Source organism: Ascaphus truei, unplaced genomic scaffold (genome assembly GCF_040206685.1).
Source record: "Ascaphus truei isolate aAscTru1 unplaced genomic scaffold, aAscTru1.hap1 HAP1_SCAFFOLD_449, whole genome shotgun sequence".
Lineage (NCBI taxonomy): Eukaryota > Metazoa > Chordata > Amphibia > Anura > Ascaphidae > Ascaphus > Ascaphus truei.
Window position 1 is genome coordinate 274,205 of NW_027456780.1, and position 23,616 is coordinate 297,820.

The 23,616-nt window shown below is 59.1% G+C and overlaps 1 protein-coding gene across 2 annotated transcripts in view; it reads left to right on the top strand.

The window, feature by feature from the left end:
* Window positions 1-14,544, top strand: part of LOC142484873 (uncharacterized) — a 55,036-nt gene extending 40,492 nt beyond the window's left edge. For both annotated transcript variants that reach the window (XM_075584103.1, XM_075584104.1), the window contains exons 4-5: window positions 8,180-8,257; window positions 13,411-14,544. In XM_075584103.1, the coding sequence (XP_075440218.1) occupies window positions 8,180-8,257; window positions 13,411-14,111 (779 nt within the window). In that variant the 3' untranslated portion in view covers window positions 14,112-14,544. The remainder of the gene's footprint in view (window positions 1-8,179; window positions 8,258-13,410) is intronic.
* Window positions 14,545-23,616: the final 9,072 nt, after the last annotated feature.

A 23,616-nucleotide genomic window follows, 5' to 3' on the forward strand; every position in this document is an offset into this window, starting at 1 on the left:
CTGAATGGGGGGTGGGCGCTTGTTATCGGGCCCTCTCAATGGGGGATGGGCGCCTGTTTATTAGCTCTCTGAATGGGGGGTGGGCGCCTGTTATCGGGCCCTCTGAATGGGGGGTGGGCGCTTGTTATCGAACCCTCTGAATGGGGGGTGGGCGCCTGTTTATCGGCTCTCTGAATGGGGGTTGGGCGCTTGTTATCGGGCCCTCTGAATGGGGGGTGGGCGCCTGTTTATCGGCCCCTCTGAATGGAGGATGGGCGCTTGTTATCGGGCCCTCTGAATGGGGGGTAGGTGCTTGTTATCGGGCCCTCTGAATGGGGTGGTGGGTGCTTGTTATCGGGCCCTCTGAATGGGGGGTGGGTGCTTGTTAACAAGCGCCCATCCCCCGTTCAGAGGGCTCGATAACAAGCACCCACCCCCCATTCAGAGGGCCCGATAACAAGCACCCACCCCCCATTCAGAGGGGCCGATAACAAGCGCCCATCCCCCGTTCAGAGGGGCCGATAACAAGCGCCCATCCCCCGTTCAGAGGGCTCGATATCGGCCCCTCTGAATGGGGGGTGGGTGCTTGGTTATCGGGCCCTCTGGGGGGTGGGCGCTTGTTATCGGGCCCTCTGAATGGGGGGTGGGCGCTTGTTATCGGGCCCTCTGAATGGGGGGTGAGCGCTTGTTATCGGGCCCTCTGAATGGGGGGTGGGCATTTGTTATCGGGCCCTCTGAATGGGGGGTGGGCGCTTGTTATCGGGCCCTCTGAATGGGGGATGGGCGCCTGTTATCGGGCCCTCTGAATGGGGGGTGGGTGCTTGTTATCGGGCACTCTGAATGGGGGGTGGGCGCTAGATATCGGGCCCTCTGAATGGGGGGTGGGCGCCTGTTTATCGGTCCCTCTGAATGGGGGGGGGGCGCTTGTTATCGGGCCCTCTGAATGGGGGGTGGGCGCTTGTTATCGGGCCCTCTGAATGGGGGGTGGGCGCCTGTTTATCTGGGCCTCTGAATGGGGGGTGGGCGCCTGTTTATCGGTCCCTCTGAATGGGGGGTGGGTGCTGGTTACCGGGCACTCTGAATGGGGGGTGGGCGCTTGTTTATCGGTCCCTCTGAATGGGGGGGGGGCGCTTGTTATCGGGCCCTCTGATTGGGGGGTGGGCGCTTGTTATCGGGCCCTCTGAATGGGGGGTGGGCGCTTGTTATCGGGCCCTCTGAATGGGGGATGGGCGCCTGTTTATCAGCTCTCTGAATGGGGGGTGGGCGCCTGTTATCGGGCCCTCTGAATGGGGGGTGGGCGCTTGTTATCGAACCCTCTGAATGGGGGGTGGGCGCCTGTTTATCGGCTCTCTGAATGGGGGTTGGGCGCTTGTTATCGGGCCCTCTGAATGGGGGGTGGGCGCCTGTTTATCGGGCCCTCTGAATGGGGGATGGGCGCTTGTTATCGGGCCCTCTGAATGGGGGATGGGCGCTTGTTATCGGGCCCTCTGAATGGGGGATGGGCGCTTGTTATCGGGCCCTCTGAATGGGGGATGGGCGCTTGTTATCGGGCCCTCTGAATGGGGGATGGGCGCTTGTTATCGGGCCCTCTGAATGGGGGATGGGCGCTTGTTATCGGACCCTCTGAATGGGGGATGGGCGCTTGTTATCGGGCCCTCTGAATGGGGGATGGGCGCTTGTTATCGGACCCTCTGAATGGGGGATGGGCGCTTGTTATCGGGCCCTCTGAATGGAGGATGGGCGCTTGTTATCGGGCCCTCTGAATGGGGGGTGGGCGCTTGTTATCGGGCCCTTTGAATGGGGGATGGGCGCTTGTTATCGGGCCCTCTGAATGGGGGATGGGCGCTTGTTATCGGACCCTCTGAATGGGGGATGGGCGCTTGTTATCGGGCCCTCTGAATGGGGGATGGGCGCTTGTTATCGGGCCCTCTGAATGGGGGATGGGCGCTTGTTATCGGGCCCTCTGAATGGGGGATGGGCGCTTGTTATCGGGCCCTCTGAATGGGGGGTGGGCGCTTGTTATCGGGCCCTCTGAATGGGGGGTGGGCGCTTGTTATCGGGCCCTCTGAATGGGGGATGGGCGCTTGTTATCGGGCCCTCTTAATGGGGGGTGGGCGCTTGTTATCGGTCCCTCTTAATGAGGGGTGGGCGCTTGTTATCGGGCCCTCTGAATGGGGGGTGGGCGCTTGTTATCGGTCCCTCTGAGTGGGGGGTGGGTGCTAGATATCGGGCCCTCTGAATGGGGGATGGTCGCCTGTTTATCGGGCCCTCTGAATGGGGGGTGGGTGCTAGATATCGGACTCTCTGAATGGGGGTGGGCGCCTGTTTATCGGGCCCTCTGAATGGGGGATGGGCGCTTGTTATCGGGCCCTCTGAATGGGGGGTGGGTGCTTGTTATCGGGCCCTCTGAATGGGGGGTGGGCGCTAGATATCGGGCCCTCTGAATGGGGGATGGGCGCCTGTTTATCGGGCCCTCTGAATGGGGGGTGGGCGCCTGTTTATCGGGCCCTCTGAATGGGGGGTGGGCGCTTGTTATCGGGCCCTCTGAATGGGGGGTGGGCGCTTGTTATCGGGCCCTCTGAATGGGGGATGGGCGCTTGTTATCGGGCCCTCTGAATGGGGGGTGGGCGCTTGTTATCGGGCCCTCTCAATGGGGGATGGGCGCCTGTTTATTAGCTCTCTGAATGGGGGGTGGGCGCCTGTTATCGGGCCCTCTGAATGGGGGGTGGGCGCTTGTTATCGAACCCTCTGAATGGGGGGTGGGCGCCTGTTTATCGGCTCTCTGAATGGGGGTTGGGCGCTTGTTATCGGGCCCTCTGAATGGGGGGTGGGCGCCTGTTTATCGGCCCCTCTGAATGGAGGATGGGCGCTTGTTATCGGGCCCTCTGAATGGGGGGTAGGTGCTTGTTATCGGGCCCTCTGAATGGGGTGGTGGGTGCTTGTTATCGGGCCCTCTGAATGGGGGGTGGGTGCTTGTTAACAAGCGCCCATCCCCCGTTCAGAGGGCTCGATAACAAGCACCCACCCCCCATTCAGAGGGCCCGATAACAAGCACCCACCCCCCATTCAGAGGGGCCGATAACAAGCGCCCATCCCCCGTTCAGAGGGGCCGATAACAAGCGCCCATCCCCCGTTCAGAGGGCTCGATATCGGCCCCTCTGAATGGGGGGTGGGTGCTTGGTTATCGGGCCCTCTGGGGGGTGGGCGCTTGTTATCGGGCCCTCTGAATGGGGGGTGGGCGCTTGTTATCGGGCCCTCTGAATGGGGGGTGAGCGCTTGTTATCGGGCCCTCTGAATGGGGGGTGGGCATTTGTTATCGGGCCCTCTGAATGGGGGGTGGGCGCTTGTTATCGGGCCCTCTGAATGGGGGATGGGCGCCTGTTATCGGGCCCTCTGAATGGGGGGTGGGTGCTTGTTATCGGGCACTCTGAATGGGGGGTGGGCGCTAGATATCGGGCCCTCTGAATGGGGGGTGGGCGCCTGTTTATCGGTCCCTCTGAATGGGGGGGGGCGCTTGTTATCGGGCCCTCTGAATGGGGGGTGGGCGCTTGTTATCGGGCCCTCTGAATGGGGGGTGGGCGCCTGTTTATCGGGGCCTCTGAATGGGGGGTGGGCGCCTGTTTATCGGTCCCTCTGAATGGGGGGTGGGTGCTGGTTATCGGGCACTCTGAATGGGGGGTGGGCGCTTGTTTATCGGTCCCTCTGAATGGGGGGGGGGCGCTTGTTATCGGGCCCTCTGATTGGGGGGTGGGCGCTTGTTATCGGGCCCTCTGAATGGGGGGTGGGCGCTTGTTATCGGGCCCTCTGAATGGGGGATGGGCGCCTGTTTATCAGCTCTCTGAATGGGGGGTGGGCGCCTGTTATCGGGCCCTCTGAATGGGGGGTGGGCGCTTGTTATCGAACCCTCTGAATGGGGGGTGGGCGCCTGTTTATCGGCTCTCTGAATGGGGGTTGGGCGCTTGTTATCGGGCCCTCTGAATGGGGGGTGGGCGCCTGTTTATCGGGCCCTCTGAATGGGGGATGGGCGCTTGTTATCGGGCCCTCTGAATGGGGGATGGGCGCTTGTTATCGGGCCCTCTGAATGGGGGATGGGCGCTTGTTATCGGGCCCTCTGAATGGGGGATGGGCGCTTGTTATCGGGCCCTCTGAATGGGGGATGGGCGCTTGTTATCGGGCCCTCTGAATGGGGGATGGGCGCTTGTTATCGGGCCCTCTGAATGGGGGATGGGCGCTTGTTATCGGACCCTCTGAATGGGGGATGGGCGCTTGTTATCGGGCCCTCTGAATGGGGGATGGGCGCTTGTTATCGGGCCCTCTGAATGGGGGATGGGCGCTTGTTATCGGGCCCTCTGAATGGAGGATGGGCGCTTGTTATCGGGCCCTCTGAATGGAGGATGGGCGCTTGTTATCGGGCCCTCTGAATGGGGGGTGGGCGCTTGTTATCGGGCCCTCTGAATGGGGGATGGGCGCTTGTTATCGGGCCCTCTGAATGGGGGATGGGCGCTTGTTATCGGACCCTCTGAATGGGGGATGGGCGCTTGTTATCGGGCCCTCTGAATGGGGGATGGGCGCTTGTTATCGGGCCCTCTGAATGGGGGATGGGCGCTTGTTATCGGGCCCTCTGAATGGGGGATGGGCGCTTGTTATCGGGCCCTCTGAATGGGGGGTGGGCGCTTGTTATCGGGCCCTCTGAATGGGGGGTGGGCGCTTGTTATCGGGCCCTCTGAATGGGGGATGGGCGCTTGTTATCGGGCCCTCTTAATGGGGGGTGGGCGCTTGTTATCGGTCCCTCTTAATGAGGGGTGGGCGCTTGTTATCGGGCCCTCTGAATGGGGGGTGGGCGCTTGTTATCGGTCCCTCTGAGTGGGGGGTGGGTGCTAGATATCGGGCCCTCTGAATGGGGGATGGGCGCCTGTTTATCGGGCCCTCTGAATGGGGGGTGGGTGCTAGATATCGGGCTCTCTGAATGGGGGTGGGCGCCTGTTTATCGGGCCCTCTGAATGGGGGATGGGCGCTTGTTATCGGGCCCTCTGAATGGGGGGTGGGTGCTTGTTATCGGGCCCTCTGAATGGGGGGTGGGCGCTAGATATCGGGCCCTCTGAATGGGGGATGGGCGCCTGTTTATCGGGCCCTCTGAATGGGGGGTGGGCGCCTGTTTATCGGGCCCTCTGAATGGGGGGTGGGCGCTTGTTATCGGGCCCTCTGAATGGGGGGTGGGCGCTTGTTATCGGGGCCCTCTGAATGGGGGATGGGCGCTTGTTATCGGGCCCTCTGAATGGGGGTGGGCGCTGGTTATCGGGCCCTCTGAATGGGGGATGGGCGCTTGTTATCGGGCCCTCTGAATGGGGGATGGGCGCTTGTTATCGGACCCTCTGAATGGGGGATGGGCGCTTGTTATCGGGCCCTCTGAATGGGGGATGGGCGCTTGTTATCGGGCCCTCTGAATGGGGGATGGGCGCTTGTTATCGGGCCCTCTGAATGGGGGGTGGGCGCTTGTTATCGGGCCCTCTGAATGGGGGGTGGGCGCTTGTTATCGGGCCCTCTGAATGGGGGATGGGCGCTTGTTATCGGGCCCTCTTAATGGGGGGTGGGCGCTTGTTATCGGTCCCTCTTAATGAGGGGTGGGCGCTTGTTATCGGGCCCTCTGAATGGGGGGTGGGCGCTTGTTATCGGGCCCTCTGAATGGGGGGTGGGCGCTTGTTATCAGGCCCTCTGAATGGGGGGTGGGTGCTTGTTATCGGTCCCTCTGAATGGGGGGTGGGTGCTTGTTATCAGGCCCTCTGAATGGGGGGTGGGTGCTAGATATCGGGCCCTCTGAATGGGGGATGGGCGCCTGTTTATCGGGCCCTCTGAATGGGGGGTGGGTGCTAGATATCGGGCTCTCTGAATGGGGGTGGGCGCCTGTTTATCGGGCCCTCTGAATGGGGGATGGGCGCTTGTTATCGGGCCCTCTGAATGGGGGGTGGGTGCTTGTTATCGGGCCCTCTGAATGGGGGGTGGGCGCTAGATATCGGGCCCTCTGAATGGGGGATGGGCGCCTGTTTATCGGGCCCTCTGAATGGGGGGTGGGCGCCTGTTTATCGGGCCCTCTGAATGGGGGGTGGGCGCCTGTTTATCGGGCCCTCTGAATGGGGGGTGGGCGCTTGTTATCGGGCCCTCTGAATGGGCGGTGGGCGCTTGTTATCGGGCCCTCTGAATGGGGGATGGGCGCTTGTTATCGGGCCCTCTGAATGGGGGTGGGCGCTGGTTATCGGGCCCTCTGAATGGGGGATGGGCGCTTGTTATCGGGCCCTCTGAATGGGGGATGGGCGCCTGTTTATCGGCCCCTCTGAATGGGGGGTGGGCGCTTGTTATCGGGCCCTCTGAATGGGGTGTGGGCGCCTGTTATCGGGCCCTCTGAATGGGGGGTTGGCGCCTGTTTATCGGCTCTCTGAATGGGGGATGGGCGCTAGTTATCGGGCCCTCTGAATGGGGGGTGGGCGCCTGTTTATCGGCTCTCTGAATGGGGGGTGGGCGCCTGTTTATCGGCTCTCTGAATGGGGGGTGGGCGCCTGTTTATCGGGCCCTCTGAATGGGGGATGGGCGCTTGTTATCGGGCCCTCTGAATGGGGGATGGGCGCTTGTTATCGGGCCCTCTGAATGGGGCGTGGGCGCTTGTTATCGGGCCCTCTGAATGGGGGTTGGGCGCTTGTTATCGGGCCCTCTGAATGGGGGGATGGGCGCTTGTGTCACAGAAATAAGAGCGATCTACCGTTCCCAGCGGCCCATCCCCGGGTTTCTCTGGCTGTCCGTTCCCAGGGGCCCATCCCCGGGTTTCTCTGGCTGTCCGTTCCCAGGGGCCCATCCCCGGGTTTCTCTGGCTGACCGTTCCCAGGGGCCCATCCCCGGGTTTCTCTGGCTGACCGTTCCCAGTGGCCCATCCCCGGGTTTCTCTGGCTGTCCGTTCCCAGGGGCCCATCCCCGGGTTTCTCTGGCTGTCCGTTCCCAGGGGCCCATCCCCGGGTTTCTCTGGCTGTCCGTTCCCAGGGGCCCATCCCCGGGTTTCTCTGGCTGACCGTTCCCAGGGGTCCATCCCCGGGTTTCTCTGGCTGACCGTTCCCAGGGGCCCATCCCCAGGTTTCTCTGGCTGTCCGTTCCCAGGGGCCCATCCCCGGGTTTCTCTGGCTGTCCGTTCCCAGGGGCCCATCCCCGGGTTTCTCTGGCTGTCCGTTCCCAGGGGCCCATCCCCGGGTTTCTCAGGCTGACCGTTCCCAGGGGCCCATCCCCGGGTTTCTCTGGCTGACCGTTCCCAGGGGCCCATCCCCGGGTTTCTCTGGCTGACCGTTCCATGGGGCCCATCCCCGGGTTTCTCAGGCTGACCGTTCCCAGGGGCCCATCCCCGGGTTTCTCAGGCTGACCGTTCCCTGGGGCCCATCCCCGGGTTTCTCTGGCTGACCGTTCCCAGGGGCCCATCCCCGGGTTTCTCTGGCTGTCCGTTTCCAGCGGCCCATCCCCAGGTTTCTCTGGCTGACCGTTCCCAGGGGCCCATCCCCGGGTTTCTCTGGCTGTCCGTTCCCAGGGGCCCATCCCCGGGTTTCTCTGGCTGTCCGTTCCCAGGGGCCCATCCCCGGGTTTCTCTGGCTGTCCGTTCCCAGGGGCCCATCCCCGGGTTTCTCTGGCTGACCGTTCCCAGCGGCCCATCCCCGGGTTTCTCTGGCTGACCGTTCCCAGGGGCCCATCCCCGGGTTTCTCTGGCTGACCGTTCCCAGGTTCCCATCCCCGGGTTTCTCTTGCTGTCCGTTCCCAGGGGCCCATCCCCGGGTTTCTCTGGCTGTCCGTTTCCAGGGGCCCATCCCCGGGTTTCTCTGGCTGTCCGTTCCCAGGGGCCCATCCCCGGGTTTCTCAGGCTGACCGTTCCGAGGGGCCCATCCCCGGGTTTCTCAGGCTGACCGTTCCGAGGGGCCCATCCCCGGGTTTCTCTGGCTGACCGTTCCCAGCGGCCCATCCCCGGGTTTCTCTGGCTGTCCGTTCCCAGGGGCCCATCCCCGGGTTTCTCTGGCTGACCGTTCCCAGGGGCCCATCCCCAGGTTTCTCTGGCTGACCGTTCCCAGGGGCCCATCCCCGGGTTTCTCTGGCTCTCCGGATGTGTCCTGGGATGTTTCCACGGAAGGAAACCTGAACTCCGAGGCGGCTTCTGATTTTCGTTTTATTTCCCGAACAGGTGTCCCTAAAATGATATCGAGGATTCAGAACGGGGAAGAGCCGTGGATCAGAGGAAGCTGGGAAATCCCCGACACAGGTAAGATGAGAGCGGCGCGAAGCTTCGTCTGTGTGTCGGGGGCAGGGATTCTGGCGCGAAGCTTCGTCTGTGTGTCGGGGGCAGGGATTCCGGCGCGAAGCTTCGTCAGTGTGTCGGGGGCAGGGACTCCGGCGCGAAGCTCCGTCTGTGTGTCGGGAGCAGGGATTCCGGCGCGAAGCTTCGTCTGTGTGTCGGGGGCAGGGACTCCGGCGCGAAGCTCCGTCTGTGTGTCGGGGGCAGGGACTCCGGCGCAAAGCTCCGTCTGTGTGTCGGGGGCAGGGACTCTGGCGCGAAGCTTCGTCTGTGTGTCGGGGGCAGGGACTCCGGCGCGAAGCTTCGTCTGTGTGTCGGGGGCAGGGACTCCGGCGCGAAGCTCCGTCTGTGTGTCGGGGGCAGGGATTCCGGCGCGAAGCTTCGTCTGTGTGTCGGGGGCAGGGATTCCGGCGCGAAGCTTCGTCTGTGTGTCGGGGGCAGGGACTCCGGCGCGAAGCTCCGTCTGTGTGTCGGGGGCAGGGATTCCGGCGCGAAGCTTCGTCTGTGTGTCGGGGGCAGGGATTCCGGCGCGAAGCTTCGTCTGTGTGTCGGGGGCAGGGACTCCGGCGCAAAGCTTCGTCAGTGTGTCGGGGGCAGGGACTCCGGCGCGAAGCTTCGCCTGTGTGTCGGGGGCAGGGACTTCGGCTCGAAGCTTCGCCTGTGTGTCGGGGGCAGGGACTCCGGCGCGAAGCTTCGTCTGTGTGTCGGGGGCAGGGACTCCGGCGCGAAGCTTCGTCTGTGTGTCGGGGGCAGGGATTCCGGCGCGAAGCTTCGTCTGTGTGTCGGGGGCAGGGACTCCGGCGCGAAGCTTCGTCTGTGTGTCGGGGGCAGGGACTCCGGCGCGAAGCTTCGTCAGTGTGTCGGGGGAAGGGACTCCGGCGCGAAGCTTCGCCTGTGTGTCGGGGGCAGGGACTTCGGCTCGAAGCTTCGCCTGTGTGTCGGGGGCAGGGACTCCGGCGCGAAGCTTCGTCTGTGTCGGGGGCAGGGACTCCGGCGCGAAGCTTCGTCTGTGTGTCGGGGGCAGGGATTCCGGCGCGAAGCTTCGTCTGTGTGTCGGGGGCAGGGACTCCGGCGCGAAGCTTCGCCTGTGAGCCGGGGGCAGGGACTCCGGCGCGAAGCTTCGCCTGTGTGTCGGGGGCAGGGACTCCGGTGCAAAGCTTCGCCTGTGTGTCGGGGGCAGGGACTCCGGCGCGAAGCTTCGCCTGTGTGTCGGGGGCAGGGACTCCGGCGCGAAGCTTCGTCTGTGTGTCGGGGGCAGGGACTCCGGCGCGAAGCTTCGTCTGTGTGTCGGGGGCAGGGACTCCGGCGCAAAGCTTCGTCTGTGTGTCGGGGGCAGGGATTCCGGCGCGAAGCTTCGTCTGTGTGTCGGGGGCAGGGATTCCGGCGCGAAGCTTCGTCTGTATGTCGGGGGCAGGGACGCCGGAGCCCGGGACGGCGCAAAGCTTCGTCTGTGTGTTGGGGGCAGGGACTCCGGCGCGAAGCTTCGTCTGTGTGTCGGGGGCAGGGACTCCGGCGCCCGGGACGGCGCAAAGCTTCGTCTTCTCTCACCGTGCCACTGCCGACTGCCGGAGAGAGAACCTCCTCTTGCCGTGCCACTGCCGACTGCCGGAGAGAGAACCTCCTCTTGCCGTGCGACTGCCGACTGCCGGAGAGAGACCCTACTTCTCTTACCGTGCCACTGCCGACTGCCGGAGAGAGAACCTCCTTCTCTTACCGTGCCACTGCCGACTGCTGGAGAGAGAACCTCCTCTTACTGCGCACCTCCTGACTGCCGCAGAGAGAACCTCCTTCTCTTACCGTGCCACTGCCGACTGCCGGAGAGAGAACCTCCTTCTCTTACCGTGCCAATGCCGACTGCCGGAGAGAGAACCTCCTTCTCTTACCGTGCCACTGCCGACTGCCGGAGAGAGAACCTCCTTCTCTTACCGTGCCACTGCCGACTGCCGGAGAGAGAACCTCCTTCTCTTACCGTGCCACTGCCGACTGCCGGAGAGAGAACCTCCTTTTCTTACCGTGCCACTGCCGGAGAGAGAACCTCCTTCTCTTACCGCTCCACTGCCGGAGAGAGAACCTCCTTCTCTTACCGTGCCACTGCCGACTGCCGGAGAGAGAACCTCCTTCTCTTACCGTGCCACTGCCGACTGCCGGAGAGAGAACCTCCTTCTCTTTCCGTGTCACTGCCGACTGCCGGAGAGAGAACCTCCTTCTCTTACCGTGTCACTGCCGACTGCCGGAGAGAGAACCTCCTTCTCTTACCGTGCCACTGCCGACTGCCGGAGAGAGAACCTCCTTCTCTTACCGTGCCACTGCCGACTGCTGGAGAGAGAACCTCCTCTTACTGCGCACCTCCTGACTGCCGCAGAGAGAACCTCCTTCTCTTACCGTGCCACTGCCGGAGAGAGAACCTCCTTCTCTTACCGTGCCACTGCCGACTGCTGGAGAGAGAACCTCCTTCTCTTACCGTGCCACTGCCGACTGCCGGAGAGAGAACAACCTCCTCTTACCGTGCCACTGCCGACTGCCGGAGAGAGAACCTCCTTCTCTTACCGTGCCACTGCCGACTGCCGGAGAGAGAACCTCCTTCTCTTACCGTGCCACTGCCGACTGCTGGAGAGAGAACCTCCTCTTACTGTGCACCTCCTGACTGCCGCAAAGAGAACCTCCTTCTCTTACCGTGCCTCTGCCGGAGAGAGAACCTCCTTCTCTTACCGTGCCACTGCCGGAGAGAGAACCTCCTTCTCTTACCGTGCGACTGCCGGAGAGAGAACCACCTTCTCTTACCGTTACACTGCCGACTGCCGGAGAGAGAACCTCCTCTTACCGTGCCACTGCCGGAGAGAGAACCACCTTCTCTTACCGTGCCACTGCCGGAGAGAGAACCTCCTTCTCTTACCGTGCCACTGCCGACTGCCGGAGAGAGAACCTCCTTCTCTTACCGTGCCACTGCCGACTGCCGGAGAGAGAACCTCCTCTCTTACCGTGCCACTGCCGACTGCCAGAGAGAGAACCTCCTTCTCTTACCGTGCCACTGCCGACTGCCGGAGAGAGAACCTCCTTCTCTTACCGTGCCACTGCCGATTGCCGGAGAGAGAACCTCCTTCTCTTACCGTGCTGACTGCCGGAGAGAGAACCTCATTCTCTTACCGTGCCACTGCCGACTGCCGGAGAGAGAACCTCTTTCTCTTACCGTGCCACTGCCGGAGAGAGAACCTCCTTCTCTTACCGTGCCACTGCCGGAGAGAGAACCTCCTTCTCTTACCGCTCCACTTCCGGAGAGAGAACCTCCTTCTCTTACCGTGCCACTGCCGGAGAGAGAACCTCCTTCTCTTACTGTGCCACTGCCGACTGCCGGAGAGAGAACCTCCTTCTCTTACCGTGCCACTGCTGACTGCCGGAGAGAGAACCTCCTTCTCTTACTGTGCCACTGCCGACTGCCGGAGAGAGAACCTCCTTCTCTTACCGTGCCACTGCTGACTGCTGGAGAGAGAACCCCCTCTTACTGTGCACCTCCCGACTGCCGCAGAGAGAACCTCCTTCTCTTACCGTGCCACTGCCGGAGAGAGAACCTCCTTCTCTTACCGTGCCACTGCCGACTGCCGGAGAGAGAACCTCCTTCTCTTACCGTGCCACTGCCGGAGAGAGAACCTCCTTCTCTTACCGTGCCGACTGCCGGAGAGAGAACCACCTTCTCTTACCGTTCCACTGCCGACTGCCGGAGAGAGAACCTCCTTCTCTTACCGTGCCGACTGCCGGAGAGAGAACCACCTTCTCTTACCGTGCCGACTGCCGGAGAGAGAACCTCCTTCTCTTACCGTGCCACTGCCGGAGAGAGAACCTCCTTCTCTTACCGTGCCGACTGCCGGAGAGAGAACCACCTTCTCTTACCGTGCCGACTGCCGGAGAGAGAACCTCCTTCTCTTACCGTGCCACTGCCGGAGAGAGAACCTCCTTCTCTTACCGTGCCGACTGCCGGAGAGAGAACCACCTTCTCTTACCGTTCCACTGCCGACTGCCGGAGAGAGAACCTCCTTCTCTTACCGTGCCACTGCCGACTGCCGGAGAGAGAACCTCCTTCTCTTACTGTGCCACTGCCGACTGCCGGAGAGAGAACCTCCTTCTCTTACCGTGCCACTGCTGACTGCTGGAGAGAGAACCTCCTCTTACTGTGCACCTCCCGACTGCCGCAGAGAGAACCTCCTTCTCTTACCGTGCCACTGCCAGAGAGAGAACCTCCTTCTCTTACCGTGCCACTGCCGACTGCCGGAGAGAGAACCTCCTTCTCTTACCGTGCCACTGCCGGAGAGAGAACCTCCTTCTCTTACCGTGCGACTGCCGGAGAGAGAATCTCCTTCTCTTACCGTGCCACTGCCGGAGAGAGAACCTCCTTCTCTTACCATGCCGACTGCCGGAGAGAGAACCACCTTCTCTTACCGTTCCACTGCCGACTGCCGGAGAGAGAACCTCCTTCTCTTACCGTGCCACTGCCGACTGCCGGAGAGAGAACCTCCTTCTCTTACCGTGCCACTGCCGACTGCCGGAGAGAGAACCTCCTCTTACCGTGCGACTGCCGGAGAGAGAACCTCCTTCTCTTACCGTGCACCTCCCGACTGCCGGAGAGAGAACCTCCTTCTCTTACCGTGCCACTGCCGACTGCCGGAGACTCGCATTTTAATCTGGTCTGTAACTGTTACCTGTGCCCATAATAATTGTCTCTGCCCTGAAATGTCTGTAAATATAACACACAGCCTATGCTCATTTAATGTAACCGTGTATTTGTCATCATAACTCCGTGGCCAGGACCTGGCGGTGACTCTCAATGTATTACTTCCTGGTAACACATTTTCTGGATAAATAACAAATAAAAGCGAGAAGTCTTTCACATGCTCTCAGTAGGGGGAGAACTTCAGACCGAATCGATGCTGGAGGGAACCCTATACATGGTGTGGGGGTGGGACACCCTATACATGGTGTGGAGGAGGGAAGACTTTGTCATAGAAGTACTCATCAAACATACACAGGGATGGAAACCATGTGGCTACTCGTTCCACTTCTCCCCATAATAAGACCCTACATATTGTGAGTTTCTAAGCAAATTAATCGGTATCTTTGTAATCCTCCAGATCCCGCATATGCCAAGACCAGCACTAATGGGCCCTTCTGGGGTGGTTTTAATATGGAGGAGCCTGCATTGGTGAATAACCTGCCACCACTGTGGAAGACCTTTGACGACAAATGGTGCCCTCCTCTAACTCAACCACTTCCTAACCTCGAGCCCGACGTTTCCTCCTTACTGGAAACCATGAAAGAAGAAATAACGGAGGAGATACAGACCACAAGCCGGGAAATAAGGGAAGGGGTAGGAGCCATCCAGACTGAGATTTCATCCCTGTCATCAGAGATCTGTAGCCTAGGGGATGTCTTTCAGTCTTTGTTGTCCTTAATTTCCTCAACTGGAGCCCCTCAAGAAACCCTCAACGCTCCCATCACACCTCCCCAAACACCCCCTGTCTTTAATCCTCTGCACCACACAACTTCTTCTCATGAACTTCAAACGCCTTACGGACCAGCATGGTCCTCCTCTTGGGAATCTCTCTTGTCTTTATTGCCTGTGGACAGGACAATATCTCCTGATCTGGAGCCTGCTCCACTTCTTGAAAGAACTTCTGGCGCTATGACGCACAACGACACAATATCCCAGGCAAGTAGAACTATCCGTTCCCAAAGCGCCCGCGTTCCCGGCACAGACACATCAAGGAGGAAGAGACCACAACTCCGACCACCGGTAAAAACGAGAACTGGGGAAAACCACAACAAATACTAAATGAACGCCAGCGTTGATAGGAATGAACATTTTTATCTCCTGCCTTTTTGTTGATCAGACTGTTTGCCAGTCCTGAAAGCACAGGGTAAATGGTTAGAGGTGCTCTGCGTTGGCAGAGAATTGCGCCGCTGTCATTCGCCAAACGTTTGTGGTGGAATCCAGCGTTCCAGACGCGATGTGATACACGATAACATTACTCAACAAGACGCTAGTAACGAAGACGTTTACTGACGGGCGAATGGAGTCCCCGGGAAGCCGGTTACACTGAGAAGTTTATAAATCGGTTTATTTTTACCGGTTGTGGTGAATTACCTCTTTAACAGTTGGTGTGTTTTTTTTGTAGTTATTTCCTTACATGGCTCCTGTAACTAATCCCATGTTTTAAATAATAATAATACGTAGTTACCAAAAACAAAGCTACTGTGAAGAAGTCGTCCGTGTCTCCAGTGTGTTTGCGGTGTTCTGCGGCGGGACAAGCAGAGTAATCACGGCCCAGCGGTGTTATGGGACGGGACACGCTGAGTAGTAGCTGCGGTATGGGAAGAGTCACGCTGAGTAATAACGGCCCAGCGGTGTTATGTGACGGGTCACGTGGAGTAATAATGACCCAGCGGTGTTATGGGAGGGTAACACAGAGTAATAACGGCCCAGCGGTGTATGGGACGGGACACACGGAGTAATAACGGCCCAGCGGTGTTATGGGACGGGACACGCGGAGTAATAATGGCCCAGCTGTGTTATAGGATGGCTCACGCTGAGTAATAACGGCCCTGAGGTGTTATGGGACGGGACACGCCAAGTAATAACGGCCCAGCGGTATTATGGTAGGGTAACACATAGTAATAACGGCCCAGCGGTGTTATGGTAGGGTAACACATAGTAATAACGGCCCAGCGGTGTTATGGTAGGGTAACACATAGTAATAACGGCCCAGCGGTGTTATGGGTGGCTCACGCTTAGTAATAATGGCTCAGTGGTGTTATGGTAGGGTAACACAGTAATAATGGCCCAGCGGTATTATGGGACGGCACGCAGAGTAATAGCAGCCCAGCGGTATTATGGTAGGGTAACACATAGTAATAACGGCCCAGCGGTGTTATGGTAGGGTAACAGTAATAACGGCCCAGCGGTGTTATGGGACGGCTCACTCTGAGTAATAACGGCCCAGTGGTGTTATGGGACGGGACACGCTGAGTAATAACGGCCCAGTGGTGTTATGGGACGGAACACGCAGAGTAATAACGTCCCAGCGGTGTTATGGGACGGGACATGCAGAGTAATAACGGCCCAGCGGTGTTATGGGACGGGACACACAGAGTAATAACGTCCCATCGGTGTTATGGGACGGGACATGCAGAGTAATAACGGCCCAGCGGTGTTATGGGACAGGACACGCTGAGTAATAACGGCCCAGCGGTGTTATGGGACGGGACACGCCAAGTAATAACGGCCCAGCGGTATTATGGTAGGGTAACACATAGTAATAACGGCCCAGCAGTGTTATGGGGTGGCACGCAGAGTAATAATGGCCAAGCGGTGTTATGGGACGGCACGCAGAGTAATAGCAGCCCAGCGGTATTATGGTAGGGTAACACATAGTAATAACGGCCCAGCGGTGTTTTGGGTGGCTCACGCTTAGTAATAATGGCCCAGCGGTGTTATGGTAGGGTAACACAGTAATAACGGCCCAGCGGTATTATGGGACGGCACGCAGAGTAATAGCAGCCCAGTGGTATTGGACGGCACGCAGAGTAATAGCAGCTCAGCGGTATTATGGTAGGGTAACACATAGTAATAACGGCCCAGCGGTGTTATGGTAGGGTAACACATAGTAATAACGGCCCAGCGGTGTTATGGGTGGCTCACGCTTAGTAATAATGGCCCAGCGGTGTTATGGTAGGGTAACACAGTAATAACGGCCCAGCGGTATTATGGGACGGCACGCAGAGTAATAGCAGCCCAGCGGTATTATGGTAGGGTAACACATAGTAATAACGGCCCAGCGGTGTTATGGTAGGGTAACAGTAATAACGGCCCAGCGGTGTTATGGGACGGCTCACTCTGAGTAATAACGGCCCAGTGGTGTTATGGGACGGCTCACTCTGAGTAATAACGGCCCAGTGGTGTTATGGGACGGGACACGCAGAGTAATAACGGCCCAGCGGTGTTATGGGACGGGACACGCAGAGTAATAACGTCCCAGCGGTGTTATGGGACGGGACATGCAGAGTAATAACGGCCCAGCGGTGTTATGGGACAGGACACGCGGAGTAATAACGGCCCAGCGGTGTTATGGGACGGGACACGCAGAGTAATAACGGCCCAGCGGGGTTATGGGACGGGACACGCGGAGTAATAACGGCCCAGCGGTGTTATGGGACGGGGCACACAGAGTAATAACGGCCCAGCGGTGTTATGGGACGGGACATGCAGAGTAATAACGGCCCAGCGGTGTTATGGGACGGGACATGCAGAGTAATAACGGCCCAGCGGTGTTATGGGACGGGACATGCAGAGTAATAACGGCCCAGCGGTGTTATGGGACGGCTCACGCTGAGTAATAACGGCCCAGCGGTGTTATGGGACAGGACACAGAGTAATAACGGCCCAGCGGTGTTATGGGACGGGACACACAGAGTAATAACGGCCCAGCGGTGTTATGGGACGGGACACGCTGAGTAATAATGGCCCAGCGGTGTTATGGGACGGGGGACACAGAGTAATAACGGCCCAGCGGTGTTATGGGACGGGACACGCTGAGTAATAACGGCCCAGCGGTGTTATGGGACGGCTCACGCTGAGTAATAACGTCCCAGCGGTGTTATGGGACGGGACACACAGAGTAATAACGGCCCAGCGGTGTTATGGGACGGGACACGCTGAGTAATAACGGCCCAGCGGTGTTATGGGACGGGACACGCAGAGTAATAACGGCCCAGCGGTGTTATGGGACGGCTCACGCTGAGTAATAACGTCCCAGCGGTGTTATGGGACGGGACACACAGAGTAATAACGGCCCAGCGGTGTTATGGGACGGGACACGCTGAGTAATAACGTCCCAGCGGTGTTATGGGACGGGACACACTGAGTAATAACGGCCCAGCGGTGTTATGGGACGGGACACGCTGAGTAATAACGGCCCAGCGGTGTTATGGGATGGGACACACAGAGTAATAACGGCCCAGCGGTGTTATGGGACGGGACACACAGAGTAATAACGGCCCAGCGGTGTTATGGGACGGGACACGCTGAGTAATAACGGCCCAGCGGTGTTATGGGACGGGACACGCAGAGTAATAACGGCCCAGCGGTGTTATGGGACGGGACACGCTGAGTAATAACGGCCCAGCGGTGTTATGGGACGGGACACGCAGAGTAATAACGGCCCAGCGGTGTTATGGGACGGGACACGCGGAGTAATAACGGCCCCGCGGTGTTATGGGACGGGACACGCAGAGTAATAACGTCCCAGCGGTGTTATGGGACGGCTCACGCTGAGTAATAACGTCCCAGCGGTGTTATGGGACGGGACACACAGAGTAATAACGTCCCAGCGGTGTTATGGGACGGGACACACAGAGTAATAACGTCCCAGCGGTGTTATGGGACGGGACACGTGGAGTAATAACGGCCCAGCGGTGTTATGGGACGGGGCACGCTGAGTAATAACGGCCCAGCGGTGTTATGGGACGGGACACACAGAGTAATAACGGCCCAGCGGTGTTATGGGACGGGACACACTGAGTAATAACGGCCCAGCGGTGTTATGGGACGGGACACACAGAGTAATAACGGCCCAGCGGTGTTATGGGACGGGGCACGCGGAGTAATAACGGCCCAGCGGTGTTATGGGACGGGACACGCAGAGTAATAACGGCCCAGCGGTGTTATGGGACGGGACACGCAGAGTAATAACGGCCCAGCGGTGTTATGGGACGGGACACACAGAGTAATAACGGCCCAGCGGTGTTATGGGACGGGACACGCTGAGTAATAACGGCCCAGCGGTGTTATGGGACGGGACAAGCTGAGTAATAACGGCCCCGCGGTGTTATGGGACGGCACACGCTGAGTAATAACGGCCCAGCGGTGTTATGGGACGGGACACGCTGAGTAATAACGGCCCAGCGGTGTTATGGGACGGGACACGCTGAGTAATAACGGCCCAGCGGTGTTATGGGACGGGACACACAGAGTAATAACGGCCCAGCGGTGTTATGGGACGGGACACACAGAGTAATAACGGCCCAGCGGTGTTATGGGACGGGACACACAGAGTAATAACGTCCCAGCGGTGTTATGGGACGGGACACACAGAGTAATAACGGCCCAGCGGTGTTATGGGACGGGACACGCTGAGTAATAACGGCCCAGCGGTGTTATGGGACGGGACACGCTGAGTAATAACGGCCCAGCGGTGTTATGGGACACGCAGAGTAATAACGGCCCAGCGGTGTTATGGGACGGGACACGCTGAGTAATAACGGCCCAGCGGTGTTATGGGACGGGACACACAGAGTAATAACGTCCCAGCGGTGTTATGGGACGGGACACGCTGAGTAATAACGGCCCAGCGGTGTTATGGGACGGGACACGCTGAGTAATAACGGCCCAGTGGTGTTATGGGACGGGACACGCAGAGTAATAACGGCCCAGCGGTGTTATGGGACGGGACACACAGAGTAATAACGGCCCAGCGGTGTTATGGGACGGGACACAGAGTAATAACGTCCCAGCGGTGTTATGGGACGGGACACACGGAGTAATAACGTCCCAGCGGTGTTATGGGACGGGACACGCTGAGTAATAACGGCCCAGTGGTGTTATGGGACGGGACACGCAGAGTAATAACGGCCCAGCGGTGTTATGGGACGGGACACGCCAAGTAATAACGGCCCAGCGGTGTTATGGGACGGCTCACGCTGAGTAATAACGGCCCAGCGGTGTTATGGGACGGCTCACGCTGAGTAATAACGGCCCAGCGGTGTTATGGGACGGGACACACAGAGTAATAACAGGCCCAGCGGTGTTATGGGACGGGACACGCAGAGTAATAACGGCCCAGCGGTGTTATGGGACGGGACACACAGAGTAATAACGGCCCAGCGGTGTTATGGGACGGGACACACAGAGTAATAACAGGCCCAGCGGTGTTATGGGACGGGGGACACAGAGTAATAACAGGCCCAGCGGTGTTATGGGACGGGGGACACAGAGTAATAACGGCCCAGCGGTGTTATGGGACGGCTCGCAGAGTAATAACGGCCCAGCGGTGTTATGGGACGGGACACACAGAGTAATAACGGCCCAGCGGTGTTATGGGACGGGTCACACAGAGTAATAACGGCCCAGCGGTGTTATGGGACGGGACACACAGAGTAATAACGGCCCAGCGGTGTTATGGGGCGGGACACACAGAGTAATAACGGCCCAGCGGTGTTATGGGACGGGACACGCAGAGTAATAACGGCCCAGCGGTGTTATGGGACGGGACACGCTGAGTAATAACGGCCCAGCGGTGTTATGGGACGGGACACTCTGAGTAATAACGGCCCAGCGGTGTTATGGGACGGGACACGCGGAGTAATAACGGCCCAGCGGTGTTATGGGACAGGACACACAGAGTAATAACGTCCCAGCGGTGTTATGGGACGGGACACGCTGAGTAATAACGGCCCAGCGGTGTTATGGGACGGGACACACAGAGTAATAACGGCCCAGCGGTGTTATGGGACGGGACACACAGAGTAATAACGGCCCAGCGGTGTTATGGGACGGGACACGCTGAGTAATAACGTCCCAGCGGTGTTATGGGACGGGACACGCTGAGTAATAACGGCCCCGCGGTGTTATGGGACGGGACACACAGAGTAATAACGGCCCAGCGGTGTTATGGGACGGGACACGCGGAGTAATAACGGCCCAGCGGTGTTATGGGACGGGACACGCAGAGTAATAACGGCCCAGCGGTGTTATGGGACGGGACACGCAGAGTAATAACGGCCCAGCGGTGTTATGGGACGGGACACGCTGAGTAATAACGGCCCAGCGGTGTTATGGGACGGGACACAGAGTAATAACAGCCCAGCGGTGTTATGGGACGGGACACATAGAGTAATAACGGCCCAGCGGTGTTATGGGACGGGACACGCAGAGTAATAACGGCCCAGCGGTGTTATGGGACGGGACACACTGAGTAATAACGGCCCAGCGGTGTTATGGGACGGGACACACTGAGTAATAACGGCCCAGCGGTGGTATGGGACGGGACACGCAGAGTAATAACGGCCCAGCGGTGTTATGGGACGGGACACGCTGAGTAATAACGTCCCAGCGGTGTTATGGGACGGGACACGCTGAGTAATAACGGCCCAGCGGTGTTATGGGACGGGGCACGCAGAGTAATAACGGCCCAGCGGTGTTATGGGACGGGACACGCAGAGTAATAACGTCCCAGCGGTGTTATGGGACGTGACACACAGAGTAATAACGGCCCAGCGGTGTTATGGGACGGGACACGCTGAGTAATAACGGCCCAGCGGTGTTATGGGACGGGACACACAGAGTAATAACGGCCCAGCGGTGTTATGGGACGTGACACACAGAGTAATAACGGCCCAGCGGTGTTATGGGACGGGACACGCTGAGTAATAACGGCCCAGCGGTGTTATGGGACGGGACACGCAGAGTAATAACGGCCCAGCGGTGTTATGGGACGGGACACGCAGAGTAATAACGGCCCAGCGGTGTTATGGGACGGGACACACAGAGTAATAACGTCCCAGCGGTGTTATGGGACGGGACACGCTGAGTAATAACGGCCCAGCGGTGTTATGGGACGGGACACGCGGAGTAATAACGGCCCAGCGGTGTTATGGGACGGGACACACAGAGTAATAACGGCCCAGCGGTGTTATGGGACGGGACACGCAGAGTAATAACGGCCCAGCGGTGTTATGGGACGGGACACACAGAGTAATAACGGCCCAGCGGTGTTATGGGACGGGACACAAAGAGTAATAACGGCCCAGCGGTGTTATGGGACGGGACACACAGAGTAATAACGGCCCAGCGGTGTTATGGGACGGGACACGCGGAGTAATAACGGCCCAGCGGTGTTATGGGACGGGACACGCTGAGTAATAACGGCACAGCGGTGTTATGGGACGGGGCATGCAGAGTAATAACGGCCCAGCGGTGTTATGGGACGGGACACACAGAGTAATAACGGCCCCGCGGTGTTATGGGACAGCACACGCTGAGTAATAACGGCCCAGCGGTGTTATGGGACGGGACACGCTGAGTAATAACGGCCCAGCGGTGTTATGGGACGGGACACACAGAGTAATAACGGCCCAGCGGTGTTATGGGACGGGACACACAGAGTAATAACGGCCCAGCGGTGTTATGGGACGGGACACACAGAGTAATAACGTCCCAGCGGTGTTATGGGACGGGACACACAGAGTAATAACGGCCCAGCGGTGTTATGGGACGGGACACACTGAGTAATAACGGCCCAGCGGTGTTATGGGACGGGACACACAGAGTAATAACGGCCCCGCGGTGTTATGGGACGGCACACGCTGAGTAATAACGGCCCAGCGGTGTTATGGGACGGGACACGCTGAGTAATAACGGCCCAGCGGTGTTATGGGACGGGACACACAGAGTAATAACGGCCCAGCGGTGTTATGGGACGGGACACACAGAGTAATAACGGCCCAGCGGTGTTATGGGACGGGACACACAGAGTAATAACGTCCCAGCGGTGTTATGGGACGGGACACACAGAGTAATAACGGCCCAGCCGTGTTATGGGACGGGACACGCTGAGTAATAACGGCCCAGCGGTGTTATGGGACGGGACACGCTGAGTAATAACGGCCCAGCGGTGTTATGGGACACGCAGAGTAATAACGGCCCAGCGGTGTTATGGGACGGGACACGCTGAGTAATAACGGCCCAGCGGTGTTATGGGACGGGACACACAGAGTAATAACGTCCCAGCGGTGTTATGGGACGGGACACGCTGAGTAATAACGGCCCAGCGGTGTTATGGGACGGGACACGCTGAGTAATAACGGCCCAGTGGTGTTATGGGACGGGACACGCAGAGTAATAACGGCCCAGCGGTGTTATGGGACGGGACACACAGAGTAATAACGGCCCAGCGGTGTTATGGGACGGGACACAGAGTAATAACGTCCCAGCGGTGTTATGGGACGGGACACACGGAGTAATAACGTCCCAGCGGTGTTATGGGACGGGACACGCTGAGTAATAACGGCCCAGTGGTGTTATGGGACGGGACACGCAGAGTAATAACGGCCCAGCGGTGTTATGGGACGGGACACGCCAAGTAATAACGGCCCAGCGGTGTTATGGGACGGCTCACGCTGAGTAATAACGGCCCAGCGGTGTTATGGGACGGCTCACGCTGAGTAATAACGGCCCAGCGGTGTTATGGGACGGGGGACACAGAGTAATAACGGCCCAGCGGTGTTATGGGACGGCTCGCAGAGTAATAACGGCCCAGCGGTGTTATGGGACGGGACACACAGAGTAATAACGGCCCAGCGGTGTTATGGGACGGGTCACACAGAGTAATAACGGCCCAGCGGTGTTATGGGACGGGACACACAGAGTAATAACGGCCCAGCGGTGTTATGGGGCGGGACACACAGAGTAATAACGGCCCAGCGGTGTTATGGGACGGGACACGCAGAGTAATAACGGCCCAGCGGTGTTATGGGACGGGACACGCTGAGTAATAACGGCCCAGCGGTGTTATGGGACGGGACACGCTGAGTAATAGCGGCCCAGCGGTGTTATGGGACGGGACACGCGGAGTAATAACGGCCCAGCGGTGTTATGGGACAGGACACACAGAGTAATAACGTCCCAGCGGTGTTATGGGACGGGACACGCTGAGTAATAACGGCCCAGCGGTGTTATGGGACGGGACACACAGAGTAATAACGGCCCAGCGGTGTTATGGGACGGGACACACAGAGTAATAACGGCCCAGCGGTGTTATGGGACGGGACACGCTGAGTAATAACGTCCCAGCGGTGTTATGGGACGGGACACGCTGAGTAATAACGGCCCCGCGGTGTTATGGGACGGGACACACAGAGTAATAACGGCCCAGCGGTGTTATGGGACGGGACACGCGGAGTAATAACGGCCCAGCGGTGTTATGGGACGGGACACGCAGAGTAATAACGGCCCAGCGCTGTTATGGGACGGGACACGCAGAGTAATAACGGCCCAGCGGTGTTATGGGACGGGACACGCTGAGTAATAACGGCCCAGCGGTGTTATGGGACGGGACACAGAGTAATAACAGCCCAGCGGTGTTATGGGACGGGACACATAGAGTAATAACGGCCCAGCGGTGTTATGGGACGGGACACGCAGAGTAATAACGGCCCAGCGGTGTTATGGGACGGGACACACTGAGTAATAACGGCCCAGCGGTGTTATGGGACGGGACACACTG